At 42.8% G+C, this 21487-nt stretch overlaps 2 protein-coding genes across 15 annotated transcripts in view; both read right to left on the bottom strand.

Moving 5' to 3' along the window:
• Positions 1 to 21487, bottom strand: part of LOC6614197 (protein AF-10) — a 34653-nt gene that overhangs the window by 11523 nt on the left and 1643 nt on the right. For 7 of the 13 annotated variants that reach the window (XM_032721165.1, XM_032721166.1, XM_032721169.1 and 4 more), the window contains exons 2-5: positions 20288 to 20766; positions 19988 to 20184; positions 18481 to 19928; positions 18021 to 18111 (exon numbers count right to left, since the gene is read on the bottom strand). In XM_032721165.1, coding sequence (XP_032577056.1) covers positions 18021 to 18111; positions 18481 to 19928; positions 19988 to 20184; positions 20288 to 20766 — 2215 coding nt within the window. Of the gene's footprint in view, positions 1 to 6153; positions 7495 to 18020; positions 18112 to 18480; positions 19929 to 19987; positions 20185 to 20287; positions 20767 to 21487 lie in introns of those variants that run through there. The other 6 variants (XM_032721167.1, XM_032721168.1, XM_032721174.1 and 3 more) reach the window with 3 other exon arrangements.
• Positions 12563 to 16773, bottom strand: LOC6614198 (muscle LIM protein Mlp84B). Of its 2 annotated transcripts, none has more exons than XM_002038609.2 (2): positions 16681 to 16773; positions 12563 to 14883 (listed from the first exon to the last, which is right to left on the bottom strand). In XM_002038609.2, the coding sequence occupies exon 2, from the start codon at positions 14802 to 14804 to the stop codon at positions 13317 to 13319; it is 1488 nt and encodes a 495-aa protein (XP_002038645.1). In that variant the 5' UTR covers positions 14805 to 14883; positions 16681 to 16773; the 3' UTR covers positions 12563 to 13316. The 2 variants fall into 2 exon arrangements, with proteins under 2 accessions (XP_002038645.1, XP_032577071.1); XM_032721180.1 differs by lacking the exon at positions 16681 to 16773 and adding an exon at positions 15683 to 15745.

A 21487-nucleotide genomic window follows, 5' to 3' on the forward strand; every position in this document is an offset into this window, starting at 1 on the left:
TCAACAGATATAAGGGCTTCATAAAACAAGAAAATCCTTGAATAAATTGCCTAAAATAAGACGCCAGCCCTATAAATTGTCTTAAAGCTGGGATCGACTGAGGAGGTGGTAATGCAGTTAACGCAGCAATTTTAAGCGGATTTGGACGAATTTCACCTGCACTCACTTCATATCCCAAATATTGTACTGTTGACTTAAGAAAAGAACATTTTTTTATATTAAAGGAAAATCCGGCACACGTAAGACAGTCAAGAGTAATCTTTAATCTCTCTAAAGCCTCAGTTTTCGTTGAAGCAGCCACCATTACGTCGTCCATATAAACGACCACAAATGTATTAGCAAGATCTCCCAGGGCTTGTATAACGGTACGCTGAAAAACTGAAGGCGCATTTTTAAGCCCAAACGGCATTGCTAAGAATTCATATTGTCCGTCTGGAGTGACGAACGCTGTACACTCTACTGAGTCTTCATGCATGGGTATTTGATAATATCCACTTGCCATATCTAAGCATGTGAAATATTTTGCTCCATGAAGCCTGGCTATCTGGTCTGATATAAGGGGCAAAGGGTATCTATCTGCAACGGTATTACCATTTAATTCCCGGTAATCTACACACAAGCGATGGGAGCCGTCTTTTTTGTTTACCAGCATTATGGGACTTGCGAAGGGTGAGCAACTCGGCTTTATTACTTTGCATTCCAATAGCTCCCTAATCTTATTTCGAACCAATTCCCTTTCACTTGGACTGAGCCTGTATGGTCTCCTTTGGACAATTTTTCTTGGGTCATTTAGTTTAATTTTCATTTTACCCGAACTAACTCTAGACAAAGGAATCCCATTGATAAAATATTTTGAATAATTTTCCAACAAACTTTTTAATTCATCACAGTCTTCACCAACAAGACCTGTGTCTAAGTCATAAAATTTATCTTCGTTAACACAATTATTAACAGTTTTTGTTTTAACAATTTCAAATTTCCCTGGTGAAATTATGACATTAAATCCAGGCGACAATATTTCTCGACCAATAATTATGTCATTTTTCATATAATTATTGTCTAAAACATGAAACAAAATCTCAATCTGATAATTATTAATATTTACGTTGGTAAGTATTTGCAATGTGCTGCAAACGCTGCCATTGCCAATACCTTCCAACCTCACAACATTATTTAATCTTTTACCAGCTAGCTTAGCACTTATCTGTTGTTTGATTAATGAACACTCCGCGCCAGAGTCAAACGTTGTAGCAAATGTCATTCCTTGATGAACCATCTCTCCTTTAGGCTCAACAACTTCGCACAGTTGCACTCTCTTTACAGTATGTGTATCCTTGCTGTTGTCCGTTTTTTGTTTACTGCATTGTGTAGAAATATGGCCACGCTCTCCACACTTGAAGCAGGTTACATCAGATTTTTGACGGTGACCAAATGCGCTGCTGCCATTACGGTCCATAGCACGAGACGAAAAATTTTGCAGCTGTCTAACTCTGCATTCGTTGATCTTGTGGCCTAACTTTCCACAGAAGTGACACTTAATTGTTGAAAGTTTTTGCCTCTTGATGTCAAGCAAAGACATTTCTTCCCGCGACGTCATCTTCCTTTTGTTGAATGTGAATGCTTTTAACTCGGTTTGCAAATCACTTCTGGTGCGCACATTTGAGGTGAAGGTCATGCGCTGCAATCTGCTATCAACTTGAGCCAGCCTAGCAAGCGTTACGGAAGCTGCGATCTCCTCTACATCCATTTCACGCCATTTCACCATAAGCGACGTCATCATACGACCAGCATAATTCGAAAGGCATTCACCGTCGCTCGGACTGTTAGTTAGCATTGTCAGAAACATAGCCGCTGGTGTTTCAACATTAGTGAACTGTTGAATGAATAGTTGCTTGAACTCGGGCCAATTCATTTCTGGATAACAAGTCCGCGCAAGCCATTGTGAGGCACTACCTTCCATCGCTGCACTTAACACCGTCACAAGGGCACTACCTTTTATATCATTTTCTGCCAAAATAATGTTCGCAGTAGAGCACCATGCCGACGCATCGGCGCCAACAAGGTCTGCATTGAATTTTGGCAGCACAACCGCGATTTTGTTTGTTTTTTCGGAAATCGTTGCTTGAAATGTTTTAACGAGTTCTGTTAAGTTTTTATTTTGCAACTCTATTAGAGCTTTCCACGGCTCAGCTTCGTTGTTAGGTGCCGAGCCCGATCCCACTTCTGATATAAACGCGTCATTAAACTGTTCCATTTTCTAATCGCGCAGCGAGTTTCGGTGGTCGAAGTCTAGAATTGAACTGACTTGCGTCGCACACTTCTTCTTTTGTGCCTACCATCGAACCACGCTCGGCGACAGCGTTGTGGCGCTGTCGCCGCGCTAAAACGGTACCTTCCAAAACTACCAAATGCCATCAGCCAATCGCAACTCAATTAGAGGCTGATGCAATTGCCAAATAATGATGAAATAACATTCCTGCGAAATGCCTCACACTCATACAACGAACTGCCCGCGTCGGCCAGATTCGTGGGAAATGCCTCACACTCATACACAGCACGAACTGCCCGCGCCGACATATATTTATACGTCGGTTTGTGTGGGGCAACAAATGTTACATGCAGCGAATGCACAAAAAACAATAAAGAGCAAGGCCTACCGAGAGAGTAACTCCAACTCCGCTCATTTTGATTTCGCCCACCCCCTCTCACATTTTACTCACTCTCTTTCTCTCTCACTAGCTACTTCTCCGTCTCTCTCGCTCTCGTTGTGCCATCAGACTTCCTCTCTATTGTTTTTGCTGTTTAATATCGGGGTTGGGGTGCAACATAACACACACACATCCAAATGCAATGAAGTTTCGTCACGTAGACAAAAAAGAGACAAAAAAGAAAAGCCTATGAACGAACGGCGTTGCCACCTGATGGGTGGTTTTCCCAATAGGAAATCCCGTTCAATTGGGATCTCTCAACAACGAGGTGGTAGCGCATGCCTGTTGCTCTGAAAAACTGCGGTTTCAAATTTCCAAAACCGACAAAAACACCTTCATGCCTCATTAGATTCAGGTCAAGAAAAAGGAAGAACCGGCCATTACCGGGAACCACTCAAACTGCCATCTGCTACCATCGAGTTACAATCAGAGGTGTTTATGAAAAGTGTAGTATTTCGTTAAGTGAAAATAATATACTTCTCATGGGCACACAGTATTTCAATACAGTTTAAAAGTTTGCTAAGTTCTACTGTAAGCCAAAGTTTGAAATGCGACATGTTGTAATTGAAAATCGAGTTAATCCTTTTTCATGGTCAAGTTCTGTACTCATCCCGAGCTTTTCGAATTGTTTTCTAACCCTCCGCTTTTTTTGTGGTTCTCCTGCTAGCCAGCTACCGCAATCGTGATTATCCTGTTGCTGCAGCTAATGGCCTGAAGTCGGAGCGGAATCAGGATAGCGAAGCAACCCCTATGCTATACAAACATATTTTTTTCGACAACTTGAGCGTGCTTTGCATTCGGAAATCGCTTCCTGGACACATTTCAATTTTATTTCCATTGTGCGACAAATTCAATTCAATAAAAGGAGCCCGGCTAAGTTCAGGCAGCCGGAAGCAAAACACCAACTATAAATATTATATTAGCGTGTCTGCGCTCGAATGACTGCTTGCTCACTCCTACCCCCTTCGCGATTTACCCTCTCTTTCTGGCAAACAATGCTGTGGGTTAATGGTCGTATAAAAGGGTTGTCCTTGTCCCCTTTGCGGAAAGAATTCGCATAAGCGACGAAAATATCCAAGCAAACAACAAGCAAGTCGCCAAATAAACGATAGAATTATTCAAATTGAATAAAGCGTTATTTTTTTTGTAACTGCCTGAGGAAACGCAGTCGTCGAGGAATCAAGAGGAATTGCTCAGATTTCAACGAATAAACAAAACGTCTGGTATATCCTTTATTGAATTAAGGCCTTAAGTGGCAAACGGAATGTCTAGCAAAGGGGAAACTACAACTTTCTACTTATCTAGGGGATAATTGGGCGATCAAAGGGAATATATGGATAGGATTTCGGAAAGTGCCTTCTGGATGATTGCAAAGGACTTAACAGATTAACTAGAGGGGTCGTAAATTAAAGTAACTAAGACCCATTTTTTATTTGCGAAGCCTAAAAGCCTCAAGAATATAATAAGATAAAATCTAAAATTTTGTACAAAAGACCTTTATCATAAAATTAGCGAATCCTTACGTGGCCATATAAATAGAAAAGGAAATCCCACACAGAAAACTCAAAGTAAGATGTTTGGATAAGAAATAGGACAGGTAGTAGACGTAGTTTTTTAGAATTACTAAGCACATTTTAAGGTACCAAAATAAATATTAAAGGGAAAGCAGTAAATATAAATATAAATATAAAATAAATCCCAGGAAAGCAGTTCTTATAAAAATGTTTTCTTTACAGTTTAATCCACTGCTGAACGAAAAACAATGACGCGCTTGCCAATAAAAATAACAATTAGAGCAAAAGTTGGGACAAGCGAAAAACAACAAGATGACAGCAGAAAGAAAAGGTGAGTGAATACAGATCCCAGGCCAGGACAACGGCCCGCATACCTGGGAGCTAAGAATCGGCAGCTGTAACAAGATCGAAGCGAGGATCAATCAGCCGCCAGGAAGCAACAGCCAGCGCACAGGCACAAAAACGTAAGGGTAGCTCCGAGGAACGAGCTCAAGATGTTGCCACGAGGGAGCGAGGAAGATGCTTGGCAGCTGTCGTAAACTAGGCGCAAATGTGCCATGCTGACTGTATTGCACAAGGCCAGAAGAAGGAAACGACCCCGGGCCAGGATACAATGCGATATCCCAGGGATATGCCCAGGCAGCCAGCGAAGCCGTCCTGTTTTCGGGATAAGTTTTTGCCCTCTGAAGGGGAAACGGCAAGGATAAGGCGAACAGCTGTCTGCCCGGAATCCCCTCGGCTGGTCGGTCACGTAGTCCTGGATAAGGCAGCAGGAAGCAGGAGATGGAGGAGGACTAGCAGGAGTAGAGTCCGCCCTTAATGGCACTTACACTAATCAATAATCGAGCACCATGTGTCACAACTCTGAAATATGCGTTTTAAGGCCAATTGGAGTGGAAGGACATCAGGGCAGGGAAAGTGGATGCGGGCGAGGGGCGGAGCACGGCGTCATTGAAGGTGTCTTCCCTCTCATTGCTGCTTTTGTTTTCCAGCATTCGGGACAGGTGGCTCGGTCCCACAGTTGCAGGTGCACTGCAACTGCACGGTGAAAATGCGTTTAAATTATTGATGGAGTGCCAAACACATTGGCAATGGGGGTTGCTTTAAAATACAGGATCCATTAAATAAATAAAACGCATATAATGGTTGGAATTTAAATAAGAGACCCTAATGGCTGGATCAGTATACCGGCATCATGGAAAACAAAGGGCGATCACTCACGTTGGGAGATATGAGTATGAGAAAAAGAAAAAGGACAAATAAAAAACGGATCAGTTTCTAAGCGAAAATGAAAGGGTTGAGATCGAATATCACGTTTGGAAAAATTCTTATGTCTGCGGTTAATACTTAAAAACAAGAAGTGACTGAGCGAACTGAGAATACTGATGTCAAACTATTTTTTCCAATTAATTCGCTTGAATGTTTAACCTGAAAATGTGTTCATTGGTACCTTATTGTAAAAGCATGATTTTGTCCGAAATGAAAAACGGAAGAGATTCTTATTTTTGGTGCTCGAAAAGACCTTTGAATCTTGCCATTCTCAACGAGATAAGAAATCAGTTCCTGCAACCTAGTATCAAGAATATTTGATACTTGAAAGGATCATTGATAATTTGAATTAACAGCACCTGCCACAGCAATGAATCAAAATACATATTTATCACCATATGGGATCATCATTGTTTTCACAGAATTCGAGAAGACTCGCTAAAATGGAAATAGCTTCTCTTTTAGATCTGCTTCTGTTTGCAACCATTTCCTAGTTGACAGACCAGACAGCCTCCATGAAATTCCGAAAATAGACTCGAGGGATTGGCAGGGACAGATGCTTGGATGCACGGATATGCTTGGCGCCGTGTTCTTCGATGACAGAGGGAGGGGATATAGGAAAGTGTCTTGTGGACCGGACCGAGGCAAAGTCAAATTCTTACCCCGGAAAGCAGGAAGCGTATTTTTAAGTTGTGCGGATATGTGGTGGTGGCTCCTACCGCTGCACCCGTCCCCGTCGCTCCACCACCCAGATAAGAGGGCGAGGCGGAAGCCGAGCCGCCCACATATTCGATGGTCGCCGAGGGCGTGGTGGAGGCGGACGAGGGCGACGACGAGGCGGAGGTCGAGTGCTGGCTGTTGTTGGGGTGGTGGTGCGTTGGATGGTGGTGATGTCCCTCCCGATCCCGCTCCTTGTCCCGCTCCCGGTCCCGATGTCGTCGATGCTCGCGATGCTCCCGATCGCGGTGTTTGTGATGCCGGTGCTCCTTGCCCTCGCGCTCCCGCTTCTCGCGTTTCTTCTTTTTGTTCTTGCGATGCTCCTTGTACTCGGCCATGTCGATGTGGTTGTTGTTGCTCTCGGCGGACTCAGCCTCGGCGGTGGCCGCCATGCTCACCATGGCAGCGGTAAAGTCCACCAGAGCTGCGCCCGATGTGGCTGCCACTGCAACGGCCGGAGCCACGTCCATCGGCTGCGACTGCGAGGTGTCCATGGTGTCCATCATCATCATTTTGGCCGCTCCTCGCCCCCGTCTTCTTTGCGAGAGAGCCAGGTTGACCCCTATCCCTCCTCCCTCTCTCTCTCACCGTTGCTGTTCGATTCTACTTTGTGCTCCGTAATTAACTGGACAGGCTCTCCAGTTCTTCCGTCTTCAGTCTTTTTGGACGTTTCTTCTTCGACGGGACGGCCTTTGTTGTTGTATCGCTTTCAATATTATTATTTTGTATGCTGCCTGTATTTTGTATACACTCACGCACGCAAACACTCGCAAACACAATCACAAAATCACAGCGCATACGTGAGAACGACCTCCGCCGCTCTCTCTCCCGTTTTTGTTGTTGCTATTGCTATTGCTTTTCTTGTTGTTGTTGGGGTGAATAACTCTTTATGTGGCGGCGACTGGGCTGGCTCTTGCTCTCTGTCACTTCTTGTTTCGTATTGCCTTCTCTCTCACGCGCGCACACACATCACCGTCGACGTTTAAACTTTTTTTCCCTCAACGAAACTTAATTTCTTTTAAATGGAAACTTGTCGTTATTTCTTGTTGGAAAAACATGCGAGAGCCAGAAGCGGCCACGTGAATTTTTTTCAAATAAAACACACACAGAACTAAACTTAATTGGAGGTGTCACACACACACATGCTCGTTCTCGCTTAACCGAAAATCAACAAATTATCCACTGTTTTTCTGGTTCACATGCACGGAGGCTGCAGCGTCGGCGGAGCTGCATGGCCAAAGAGTAAGCTACGGAGCTATAGTTGCTGCATGGCCGCACGGAGTTCGAAATTCGAATAAACTGGCCAGTTTCCATCCGAGCGCTTAGAAGCTACACAGCACAGGAGCGAGCGGGAGAGGAAGAGCACAGAGAGTAGAAGCGCTCTCAGAGAGCGTGCTGCATTGTTGTTGTTGGTTTGGTTGGTAGCCGGTTTTCCGTGGGGGATTATTGAGACGTCTGTATGTTTTGTTGTTGCTGCTGCGCCAGTGTGAGTGCATGTCTGCACGTAGGCCAGACGCACACTCACACGCACGCACCGGTGTGCAGACAGTAAAAAAACAGAAGAACACACGGCGGCAGCATAAAAATAAACATACTTTCGTAGGTTCAAACATACATGAAGGAGTTGAGTAGCAAACGGTGGCACATAAGTTAACTGGAAAAACGTTACCCAGTGTGCTTTTGGGAGTGGGATTTAGGTACTTGAGAACAATTAGCAAGGTGAAAATTTATTCAAATTCATGAATTCACCATTGAGTGTTAAGCCTGACACTAAACATGCATCACGAGGAGTGACGTTGAAAGTATAGACTGTGCAACGGTATAGCTCAGGTGCACATTAAGAAATGCAGTGCTAAACAATTCATTAAAACAATATTTCAGTTTGAATTCCAAATAGGATATTTACAAAAGATCATGATCAAGAAATTATATCCAATAATTGCCTAATATGCCAAAAATTAAGATTACTTTAATACTACATTTAAAATAACTCACATCTCTTTTTTTGATGTGTAAAAGTGAATCTTTCACATACGCAGTGTACTCTCTATCTCTCTCCTTGTCTCTCACTTTGAGCAACAAAGATTCGGATTCAAATGCAGCCGAACTACAACAACATAAACTGCATGTCGTAATACTGTTGATGTAATAAAAAAGCGCAGCAGCAGCAAAAACAACACTGTAATGACCAGGAAGAGCGAAGGCTAAAGAAAAGCTTAGCAAAACAGACATGTGACAAAGAGCAATAAATTAAAAGAAGACTGACCAAGTTAGCAGGGACTGCAAATTCTAGCTGGAATTCCTGGGCCAAGAAGTACCTGTTAGTCGCTGCAGTAATTGTTATTTTATTTTATGAGACCCATTAAAAAGGGATAAAAATCTGGCTTTAGAGGAACATCTACATATGTATATAATAATGGTGTTTCGTTGTTTATGGGCTTGTAACATAATTTTTAGACCGGTCAACATATGTGCTTGGATAATACTTAAGGCACTAACACTTTTATTTGCATATTATACTCATAAATATTGTTTAAATATAATAAAACTATTAATAAACACACAAATTCATGGAGATTTTTTATATTTATTGCTATAACTATAACCTTTAATGCAAGAAAACTGTTCCCAGCCAGCCTAAGAACAGTTTCGGAGAGCAACTTCTGAGAGAAAGAGAGTGAGAGATACAGAGAGCAATGCGAGAGACCGTTGCAACATAAAAACAAACGCAGATGTAGATATTTCGTTGTGTGTGCTTTATGCAATGCCCATCAGAGAGCGAGCGAGATAGACCGATGAGGGCGGGTGTGGGTGGCAATTGCTGCATGCAGGTTAATTCTACTCTCACTGCTGTTGTTGTAGCCGTATTTGTTGTTGTAGTTACCAGACAGCGATTTGAGAAGACAAAACAGGAAAATGAAAAATAATTGAATTGTAAGGCAATGTTTACAGGAGAGGAGAGGGAGAGAAGGAACCGCCACCGCAGACATTTGCAATTGGCAATAAATAAAAGAAGTGCAAGAAGAAGAAGCAGCAGCAGATTGTTTGCAGCTGGAGTGGTAAGCAGAAGAAGAAAAGCGAGCATAATTTGCGATGCAAATAAAAGCCCAAAAAATCATGGTGCAGAAAAGCAAAAATGAACGTTAAGTGGCAATTACCTGGCGACGCAGCAACGGTGGAGGGGCATTGCGGGGGGAAGGCAGGTGAACGTGCCTGTTTTACAAAACAAACAAACCCAACAAAAGCCAAGGGGGAGTCTTTGGGTTTTTGGGTTGGGCGGCGTTGGGGCACAAATGTTGCCGTTGCAACATCGCGACCGTAATCGAATCACCAGAAAGGTGGCAAAGGAACAATGGCGCCGTCTTCGTTGCCGCTAGGAAAATTAATTTTACTACAGGCAAAACTCGGCATCACGAACATACTTCAGCTGACCAAGTTCGTTGTTTGAGACCAATACATTATAATAGAACTTTAAATGTCGCCTTTAGTTTTCAGATTTTTGAAGAATATCAGAATATTCTTTAACAATCTTCTTCTTTAACAAATCCAAGTTTTATTGCAATTCCAACATGGCTTTTTGTAAGTTACTTCTTGTCAAAAACTCATTGTCATAGGAACAATTCATAATTAAAAGGAACTCGACCATAAAGCACATAAACATGCATTAATTAGTGCAATCCCCGGGCTCAGACAGGTGATGTTTTCAAGTCTCGACAGTGGCGGGTCGTTCAACCCGACAAACAAATCTTAAAAAAAGGGGGTTTCCCAACAAACAGTAGTGAGAGTGCAGCACTCAAGGAATCAAATGAATTGTGCAAATATTTCTCCAGGCAACGTTTTTAACTTTGCACACGCCACTGAGCAAACGCATTAAGGACGCACTATTGATCATCAAACGACAGAAGGGTAAGCAGCTCACGCCTGCCAAAAAATCAAATTAAAACAAAAATGTCACTCTGAATTATTTACACCAGTGCCAGTTCAGCGGTTTAGTTCAGCCAGAGCTGCCAGGTCGTGAGAGTTTTATTTTGGGGTTGAAAACAAGTACAAAACACATCGAATATGAATCAGGTTGATTATTATTTACATCCCAGTGAAAGTATAACAATAGCTTGCAATTTGCTATCCCAACGATTATATTAAAATTTATAAAAGCCAAGTCTTTGAGGTGGGGTTTGGTCAGGACCAAAGTACCCACATATCCACTTTTTTTATTAGCATCAGTGCTGTTGATAACTGTACCACAAGACCCAACTAAAGGCATTCACAAAAGGTCCAAACAGGAATAATATAGCGACACGTGTCGCTAACGGGAATTTGTCAAATTCAGGCAACACGCGACCCGGAGATTCGATAAAAACTCAACGACCCACCCACACCCAAACATGGTGTTGTTGTTGCTCGGGTGACCCGACATTTCAAGGAAGTGAAATAAATTAATTGCCACGCCAAAAGGTATTTGTCGAAGCGAGTTTCATGGTCATTTAAGAGGAACTGGCCAAAAGTGAAATTCACGCCGAGCGGCTGACTTTCGGAGACAAGATCATAAAAAAACGAACCCTCGCCGCCGAGTGAGGATGTCATAAAAAGTAGTTTCGTTGCAAGTACACCCGGTAATTCTCAGTTGTTTTCCCCTGACATTTGACAACCGCTCATAATCGACACAGTCAAGAGGAACACAAATTATGAATTATCACCCTGCCGTTGGGCGGGTGGATTTTTAAACTGTGCAACACTACTATCGCTAGCGAAGGACATGCCACCCGAACCACCCGCTTGAGGTCCTTCCGCTTCCTGATTTTTGGTTCTCAGGCCACCCCCCACAGTTCCCTGCGGTAGTTTGCAATTTGGTCCTCACAATTGGTGGCCCAAATGAGCGCAGCAGAGAGCCGCTGAAAACTGTCAGTCTGTGGCCAAACGGTTCCGATTCGATGCGGTTCCATTCTAACCCCCGCCAAAACCAAACACACTGGGACATTTTACTTTGTAATGTGAAATCAATAAGTTGGCCATTAAATGCACGCTAGTCACGTAAGGCAATTGATATCGTGCACATTCGATTGCACATTGTGTCATTTCGAATGTGTCATTTCCTGATCTAATCAATCAATCGCCTTTTCTGTAACATCTCAAAGCGGTCGGTGGGTAAACACAAATCCCCACTGGAAAACCTTGCACTCGTCTTCCGCAAACCGAAAAAATCAGCACACACACATGTTCTCTATCTTAGCCATTATCATGTTCGATCAGGTATACAAATAGTCGCGGCATAAATCTATTCGCGCCATTGAAAGCCAGAAATTAAACATTAATAACATACTAGAAAAGCCATATCGAATACGAGTAGAATTCATCTCCAAGTATATTTAGAGATCATCAAAAATATTCTCGTCAATTCGGGTGTTTTTGAAGTGCCGTGTGTCATATGCGAAACGATTTCAAAACCAAAATCTCTCGAAAATAGACGCTGACTCGGAAGGTCTATAAATATTCTCGCCAATGCGATACCAAAACTAACGTAAACACACCTGGCTGAAGGCGATTTATTTGATATTTGTGTCTGAACAAAAAATTATATTAAAACAAAAAATAATTTATTTAGTTTGGCCAACACCATGGCAACGTATTTTCGTGGTCAACGTCACGGAGCATAAGACCATATCATACCTATAGAGGATTTCGAATAAAATGAATAGAAATGTGAATAATGCTCACAAGTGGGCGTGGGACGAGTCATTAAAATTTAGTTCTCAAGGGGTTATTTCTAGAAGTGCATTAGCAATACGAACTTTGCTCTAGGTGGGTGAGTAAAGCACTTATTACACAACATTCTCAGCAGGCACGTGTTATAAATATTATAATATAACTAAGGATTCCTCACAAGTGTGCGCGATTAAAAACAATCTCTTAAGATCTTCTCTTGAGTGAGAGTTTTGAGTGCTGTGCAAAGCTTTCGGGTCAGCTGTGTGAGCCATATTGGCATCATATTTATATTTAGAAAAACATTTCAGTACGGTTATGGAACATTTCGATGTTTTTCTCGAGAGGCACCACACACACACACAACCAAGGATTTATTCCTGTACGTATATGTAGGGAACGTTCTTTGTGCGTATGTTAATGTTGAGCAATTATTTTTCACGATGTTTGTCGGCCGAACAAGCTATATATAGACCAGATGAGCTGGCTCAATCCGAACCGAACAATCCCGAAACAAACAGAATTGAACTCAACCCAAACACCCAACCACCCACCGGTCATTCCAATCAGATTGCCAACCAACCGTTTAGATGCAGAAATCTCAGGTATGCGCACCCAATTAAATCAATTAAAACTACGAAAACCATTTCGAAATCATTTTGTTTTCATGGAACCCACTGGGGCATATATTATTGGATGTTATGTGTGTGTGTGCGTGTGTGTATGCAGAACATGTACGCTGATATATATATAAATAAATAAATATTTTATATCTGCCATGGCTGGCATCCCAAACAGAATGCAAGAGATTAGATGGGTGAGATATCATTCAAACATCATTATAAATAATCAGATTTCATAAGTATATCGTAAGAACTAAATCAGCTAAATATACAACATCATATCTTTCATCATTGTTCGTCGTAAGAGTATATGTATATGTAAAAAAAATTGTCAATTTGCACAAAGTATGCTTCTGGATATTTCGATTTGGAGCATAAGACATACTTGGCTGGTCTTCGAAAATAAATAGTTTAAGATACAAAAAAGTAATAACGACTTTGGCTCGCAGTAGTTGCTTCCTTCGTTGTGGTCAATGGCGTTTAGTTCGTTATTCTGTGTTCGATGGTTAGTTTCGCTTTGAGTCGTAAGTTTTATGTTTTCAAGATGTTTTTGGCATTTATTCTTGTTTCTTGTTTTCATATTAAACTTAATCTCACATAACCTAAAGAAAATTGAATTGCATTCAGTGCATCGTTGATCAAAAATCGTTGGAAGCAAAACGAAGACTAAGTTAGCTAATTTCAGGGATAGTTAGTTAAAACAGATGGGTCATTAGACAGAAGTATCGGAACGGTTCACAGACATGGATGTGGGTTTCGATTGGATATACATAAAATAGACTCGTTTAGAACGTTGTCAAAGCGCCCGCGCCCAGACCGTAGCCCACTCCCTTGGGTCCAAAATTGCGGCCGTAGCAGGCTCGGCAGTAGATGTCGCCGTCGGGTCCATCGTTCAGGTTGGTCGAGTCCAGCGATTTGCGGCAATCCGAGCAGTAGAAGCACCTCTTGTGCCAGATCCTGGTCTTGCTGATCATCTGCTCGGCGGCGAACACGGCGAAACCGCAACGCGGGCAGCCGCCCGAAGTCTTGGGTCCGGCCAGAGGACGGCCATCTGGGAACTGGATGGTGCTCTCGCCACTGGTGGACACAAGAGTGGGGGCGTGGCCGTAGCCAAAGCCCTTGGGTCCGAAGAGCTTGCCGTAGCAGGCGCGGCAGTGGATGTCGCCATCGGGTCCATCGCAGGCCAGGACCGAGTCCAATGGCCGGTGGCACTCGGCGCAGTTGTAGCACTTCTTGTGCCACACCTTGCCCTTGGACAGCTGTTGCTCGGCGGCGAATACGGCTCCTCCGCACCGGGGGCAGCCCTCGCCGTCACGGGCCCTGATCGACGTGGTATCCGGGTTATAGAAAGGCCTGTTGGCGCTGATCTGATCCTCGGTCAAGCCATCGGTCTGCAGGAAACCAGAGCCGCAGGCGAATCCATAGCCATGGGGTCCCCACTTCTTGCCGTAGCAGGTGCGGCAGTACACATCACGATCGGGACCATCGCTGGCATTGATCGAGTCCAGAGTCTTGTGGCAATCCTTGCAGTTGAAGCACTTCTTGTGCCACTCCCGGCCCTTGGAAAGCTTCTGCTCCGCTGCGTAGACCACGCCGCCGCAACGTGGACAACCCTCGCCCGGACGGGCCTGGATCTTGTCCACATCAATGGCGGCACGGATTTGAGGTGCTCCGTCGTCGTGAGCATAGCAGTCGGACTGGAGAGCACCACCGCCCTGGCCATAACCATAGCCCTTGGGCCCAAACTTCTTGGCATAGCAGCCCTTGCAGTAGATGTTCTTGTCCGGAGCCTCGCAGCACAGGATCGAGTCCAGACCCTTCTTGCAGGTACCGCACTTGAAGCACTCCTTGTGCCAGCTGCGTCCGCGGGCCAGCATCTGTTCGGCGGCGTACACATAGCCACCGCAACGAGGGCAGCCCTCACCTTCGGGGGCACGAGCAATGGCCCTGGGTTCCAGGCGGGCTCCATTCCTTACGGACGGCACATCGCCGTTCTCGCGCAGGAACTGTGACCCGTTGTCCATGGAGAGGGTGCCCGCTCCAGTACCGAAGCCGTAACCTTTCGGCCCGAACTTGCGACCGTGGCACGTCTTGCAGTAGAGCTCGCGCTCGTGCTCTGTGCAGTTGGTGGAGTCCAGGGATTTGTTGCACATTCCGCACTTGAAGCAGTTCTTGTGGAATACATAGCCGCCAGCCAGACGCTCCTCGGCAGCGTAGACACTCTTGCCGCAGCGCGGACACTTGGGGGCCTCGATCGGTTGGAAGGAAGGCATTCTGTCTGTATTTCGGTTTTTTTAACGCTATCAAAATGATCTACGCGAGTACAATTACTATACTTATTAAGTTTATTATCTGAAATTGCAAAATAGAAGAACACATAGAGTCGATGGGATCGTGGCTTAAGTCCTGCTGGGAAATGCAGGAAAGTTGAAGCTTCAGTGGTGATGAAAGCGATGAGGTAAGCATCTGCCATTTTTGTATGCTAAATGGTTTGCAAATTATTCTGAGCCCAACTAGTTAATTCAAGCTAATGTGCATGTTAACCTATTAGGACTATTAAGCCGCTTGTTTACAGTGAACTATTACAAATTCAACTTGACAGTCGAGAATTTCTCCTCAATTATGCATTATGTAGATCATCTATCAAGATTCTTATCTGTCAGTCGAGACGTCATCGCCCGTGCCAGAAAATTACCCAACCGGACGTATGTATACGTAATTCATATTGAAGATTCCTATGTTAATGATCGAAAAATAACATCTTTCTCATGACAACAAAAAATAAAGGAGGAATTTTTCAAATCACAGAACACAGAGAAAAACATGAGCAATAAATGTGTATCTATACAGAAAATGTTGTATAAAAATAACGCAGACAGGTAGATAGATTTGGGAAAGCACACACAAAAAATGACTATGGCAGATATATATATATGTACATATCTGGGTGTTCTAAAACTGAGTCACAGCTAAAGCACCGCCGACAGATGAGCATCGTCCCTGGCCGGTAATCTGGTTATCTAGCGATTGCGATGGATTAGTCAGGTGCTTTTGCAATGGTCTTTTGCTGCGAGCAAAATATCGGTTAAAAGGTGGCGATATTCAACCGTTGGGAGTGAGTGTATTATAGCCAAGATAGAACGGAACCTACAACGCACTAAAACCACACACGGAAGCGCCGAGTACTGAACTGGAAGATTGCTCAAAGCAAACTAGTCTATATAATTGTGAGTGCACACGGCACGGCAACGCGGTCGACTTTTCGCCGCTGCCACTGAGTTTTCCTGCTCAGCACATCGAGTTGAGAAACTTAAGATGCGGCAACACGGAGCAGTTTTCCTTCGTTTTATTTCAGTTTTCATCAAATAACGCCAGAGAGTGGGATGGAAACATATTGCTATGCGTCTGCGGATTTTAAACTTTTTCGATTCTTCGAAAAAGTTTTTTATTCCATATCCTTCACTCGCTTTTTCTTGTCCGTATCTCATTTTTTTGGATGTTCGCTAACTTCTGTGTATATTATATGCACATTCATCCCAGTGGGAGATTATCAAAGATGATCGTAAAGTTGCACAGCATTGGCATCTGGGAGTTTGTTTATATTCCCGACTAAAATACTTTTGCAAAACATTTGAACTTTATGCCAGCAACGTTGTAACTTGCAATAAGTTGGTTGCAGTATTTGAAGAATTTGATGAGTAAGAATTGTATCTTTAATTTTTCTCTATTCAAAGTTAGTGACTTCAGAAGGGCTATTCGATTTGAAACGATGATTTGTACTTGAATGAAAATCGGATCCTTGCAAATAGTTCTCATTTTATTGAGTGAGACAGTTGCCGTAAAGTTTTTCACACTCGAAAAAACGGAATCTATAAATAACAGTGTGTGGGAAAAATGCTTCCTCTTTGGAGCCATACATTCCTCCTCTCATTTGTGGGTCAAATTATGGTCCAAATTACACATAAGTTCTAAATTTAAACGATCGCTTGAAAAAACTGTATTTTCATCGCTTCGCGTTTGGTTTTTAGCAGAGCTTGAACCGATATTTTTTAGACAAACACAACACAAATTATTGAATTAGAATTAGTGGGTTATGCGTGGTTGATGATTTTGGTTTTTGCTTTTCCATTGACAAAAACTGATATTTACTTTTCGTTCGTAATAATAAGGTTCGCAAGAAATATCCTTAATTTTAGTTTAGCTTCGATTAACAACGATTTTCGACTGATCGCGCTGAAAAATTTGTCAAGCGCTTTGAGTCTTAGTCTGCACACGGCACGAAGGCAACTTTGTCGCCAGAGAAAATGATAGGGATGACTATATAGCCCCAACAATAAATACATTAGCGATCCGAACAACAATCCCAACAAATCACAAAATATCTGCTCTCATGTATACAATATGCTTAGTATACATGAAATGTGCTTTCATAAATTGTATATACGGTCATTTTATAGCAGAATATTCCAGGTGATCCTGCTCATGACAAGGCGAAAAAGATGATCTTGATGTTTTATTGGACCAACAAACATGGTTCAACTGTCTTGTTCAAAGTCACTGCCTGCCTGTCTTTCGGAACATTGGCACTTCAACATCAATAAATTAGCATGCGCATTTGCATTTAATTAAAATTCGATATTTTGCCATGCATTTTTGGTTCAAAAGGAAATTAATGGGGCATGGGTACATCATTGAGCATCAATCAGATCGGAAAAATAGAACCAGACATGCCATGGGAAAACTCGACCAGAAAATACCTCTTAATATTATTACTAAGAAAAACAATTTTGATATAGTTCTAATGGTACGTTTTTACTTATGATTTTAGTTTTGAAAGTTTGCCCCTTCTAGTAAGTTTCTTCTACTATTGCAAGATGTTCTTAGATTATATATTACATTTTTAACAAACTAATTTAATATTTGATTTATTACAGTATATCGTTCGAAACACACAATTTTTAAAATGGATCGATCAAAAGCTCCGCAGTTCAAGGGGTAGCATTGAAAAACACGGAATTTCTTTAAGACAAGAACGGGTGGGCAACACCTTTTGTATAATTAACGCGCACCTTCGGCAGAATTTCTCAAAACATTTTTAACATGCATTTGCAATTGCATTTCCACTTATAAGTATAATACATAAAATTGGCAAGGCGCCTGCGTTCAAAATTTTTGGCGAGTGAAACGAATATAGTAGTACTCTCTGTCCTACTCTTTAGGTTGGATCACTCTTTAGGTTGGAAAACCTAAATGACAAGATGTATACAAGTGTAAAAGATAATGGGAACCATCATTAATATAGCAACTTTGTATCCAAAAAGAGAGAGAACACTTTAAGAGAAGCTTTCGGAAAATCGCTCAAGAGATCCGAAACAAGTTTCTTAATTGTAAAAAGCTCATATAAACTCAATATTTTGGAACGATAACTGAGTTGTTTATCAGTCTATTAATAGAATGCTAAAAGATAAGCAAAGAAAAATTGAACTTACCCTCTTGGAGCTCTTCTCGATTTCCTTCTCAAAATCTGTTAGAGGCGTCAGTGAAACATGAACATCTTTGATATCAAAGCGGGATATTATGCTATGGAAACAACCGAAAAATAGAATTAGTGTGATTTCTTCTATACATTGTTTCAGTAGAAAAAGGTCTTATACGGGGTTATTTAATTAGTATATTCTACAATAAACGAAACGGATTCCAAAAGTAGCCTTTTTCAATGAAATTACAAAAACATATTTAAAAAGTCTGGTTTCTCAGAAACATTGGGCACTGTTTAAATATATATTATGTTCTAATTATTACAATTTATTTAGAAATTGCATCTGATAATTCGATAAATTAACAATTTAGCAAATCATAGATGTGCTACCACAGTCCCATTTGTGTCTTTTGAAATCAGGCGTAAACTAAGTAACTACCAAATTTTGAAAAATGTAAATTGTAAAAGACCTTTTCTTTGCGTTTCTCGTTCCCCACCTATTGTTATCCTCCAGAGCGGACCCAGAGGTGGAAATACTGCTACTGGACTTAGCAGAATCCGCTTTTCGTTTTTTCGATGACGAGTTAGAAGAGCTGCCCGAGGAAGTGCTCGTAGATGTAAGACTATTTGGCGCCGATGACGAAGAGCCTCCTTTATTGGAGCTTAGATTAGTGGCCGCACTGGAAGATACGCCACCCGTACCAGGAGCTATTGTTCCGGGCATGTTGCTTGTCGACGATCCAGCGCCTGACAAATTCTCCCTTTCTGAATTTGAATTACTACCGAATCCTCCGGTGGAGTCGTTCAAAGTGGAACTTGAGGATGTGCTGACTGATCGCAGATCCGATCCAAAACCAGAACTACTGGTGCTCAGATTACTGGCTGATTGCATCTTTCCGGCCGCGCTTCCGGCTCCTGTTCCATTTGTGCTAAGGTTGTGGGCATGATTCGAATGCTCATTAGTTGTGGAAGGAGCTGAGTTGATTCCACTGGCAGCAGAACTGCTTACATGAGTCCCAGTACCGCCCGATCCAGCCGTAGCAGTTGAAGTCGACGAACTGGGCTGGGTGTTGATACTGCTCGTTGTGCTTGAGCTGCTGGTGGCACTGGGTACTTGATTCGACTCTTTGTTCTTCGAAAGCTTTGATGAGGATTTCTCCCGTGTCGACGAGGAGTTGGAAGATGTTGATGATGCAGATGAATTTGTAAAATTGTTATTCGCTGAATTGCTAGAGCTATCTTTTCCATCCTTGTCCTTGCTGGATGTGGATTTGCTTAAGCTTTTGCTATGTTTCTCCTTGTAGCTGTTGCTACTACTGCTCGAACTGCTGGCCGAAGATTTGGTGGTCCCTGGTGCTGTGGACGATTGACCGCTTGTCGATTGCGTAGCACCACCGCTCGAAGCTGATAGGGATCCCCCACTTCCACCAGGCACGTTTCCAGCACTGCTGGTTGACGAACTGCCTCCGGGCAGATTATTGTTTAAACTATTGCTGATGTTGCCGATATTGCTACTGCCTGGTAGTAAATTTCCTCCTCCTGTCATATTGCTAGCACTTCCCGAATGCGCAGTACTCGAGGAGGGATTGGGAGCCCCTCCTGTTGAGGATGACGAGCTGCTGCTACTGCTGCTAGATGATTTACTGGATGCATTGCTCTTGCGCTGCTTTGAGGAAGATGAGACGCCACTCCCACTGCCGCTTCCCCCAGAGATTCCAGCACTGGAGCTTGCATTCAAAGCACTGCTGCTGCCACCACCACTGCCACTGCTGCTGGTAATCTTTAGGCTTGTGGCCGAGGTTGTCGCGGAGTTCATGGTAGAATCAATCTCCTTCTCGGGCGACGAACACGAATCGGAAGAGGTGTCATGTTGAATGGGTTTATATGGAGGTATTGTTTTGACGTTGCCGCCCTTTTTCTGCAAAGTATCAAGAATTTGAACGGAAAAATCACGAATGCTATCCCTCACATACGCACCAGTTTGCTGTAATGGTGCTGACAGTAGCCGCAGTACTTCACATTATCCAGATAGTTACCAGCCTCCTCGCAGAGCAATCCAAGGCTCTGCGCGCAGGTGACGTGAAACTGCTGCTTGCAATTCGATTTGTTGCACTGCATACAGGCGCCGACATTGGAACGAGTTGGTTTGCCAATCTCCTGGCAAATATAGCAAGCTGAAAATGGAAACGGATTGTAATTAATTATTTCCCATTAGCTAAGGCTATAGTTTTCTAATAAGCAATATTTTTTAGCATAAAACATTTAAATATAGCTTACTCTTTGAGTACCGCTCCTGCGGTATTAATGACAATATGATGGGCTCCATGGTGGTCACATTCCCAAATCGCACCTCTGGGATGTACAGGGCGCAAACAACGTGCGCCCACCCGCTATTATCCGTCTTCTTAAGGGCGCCATCCCGCGAGGGACACAGTTCGCATCGGACGCGAGAGGTTCGCTCCTGGGACTCGCACTTGCGACAATACCAGGGTCCAGTGGGAACCGTCACAATGCCATAGCACGCCTGGTGCACTGCCACAGTACAGTTCTGGCCGTCACAGTAGACGAGCGGGTTCTCCGGCCACCCCCGCTCGTCTGAACAAACGCAACAGCCGCCCACCATCTCCTTCATATCGTCCAACTTGAACTTTTTAATCTTGACCAGCTTCTTGTTCAAGCTTGTGGAGTGAATGGTGTCGTCTTTGCTGGAGTCTAGCTCCAGTTTCGCATTGAATGAAGACGGAATTTTGTTGGAGCTGCAATTATTAAAAGAAGTAATATAAGAATTCTCCTTAAGTAAAAAGATAATTGTGTTTTTGGGTCTGATTAATATTTTTTAAGGATATGAGCGATGATGGTTTATATATTTTATATTCCTTAAAATATTGAAGTTAAACGGACATATTTAAGTAAGATGCACTTAAATAATATAAGTGCTTAGTTAAACAGCTTACGAATCTTCTGAATTTTAGTTGTATTGTACCTCTAATGAAAACAAAGTCTTTTTAGCAAATTTGTATGCAATTAGCAGTACAATTGATAAGAAATTAATTTGTTCAGTTTTCCTTATCAAGAAAATAAGCAAGTTCTTTACATTTTTCTTTCACATTTTTGTAATTATTAAAACATTTTCTATCCGCTCCACCCCGATCGAAGTCACCGATCTTGAGATAGAGGTTTCGGCCTTTCTCGTTATCGATAATATGCTGCTATCGAGGCAGGTGTCTATTGGCAAGGTCATTCGCACTCGGTTATTCCACAATAACATCAACAAAAGCAGTAGCCCTAAAAAATATTACTTAATTGTGCACTTGTATTTACAACTTGGCCTTCGCTGCGAGAGCGAGCGAGATGGCACATGGAGCTCTGTTCGCAGAACATTTACACGCACACACAAATAATCTCTCAATGTCAAGGTAATTTTGCCGCTGCTTAATAATACATGCTAATTATGTCGAACCATTTAAATAAAGACAG

This window comes from Drosophila sechellia, chromosome 3R, assembly GCF_004382195.2.
Source record: "Drosophila sechellia strain sech25 chromosome 3R, ASM438219v1, whole genome shotgun sequence".
Lineage (NCBI taxonomy): Eukaryota > Metazoa > Arthropoda > Insecta > Diptera > Drosophilidae > Drosophila > Drosophila sechellia.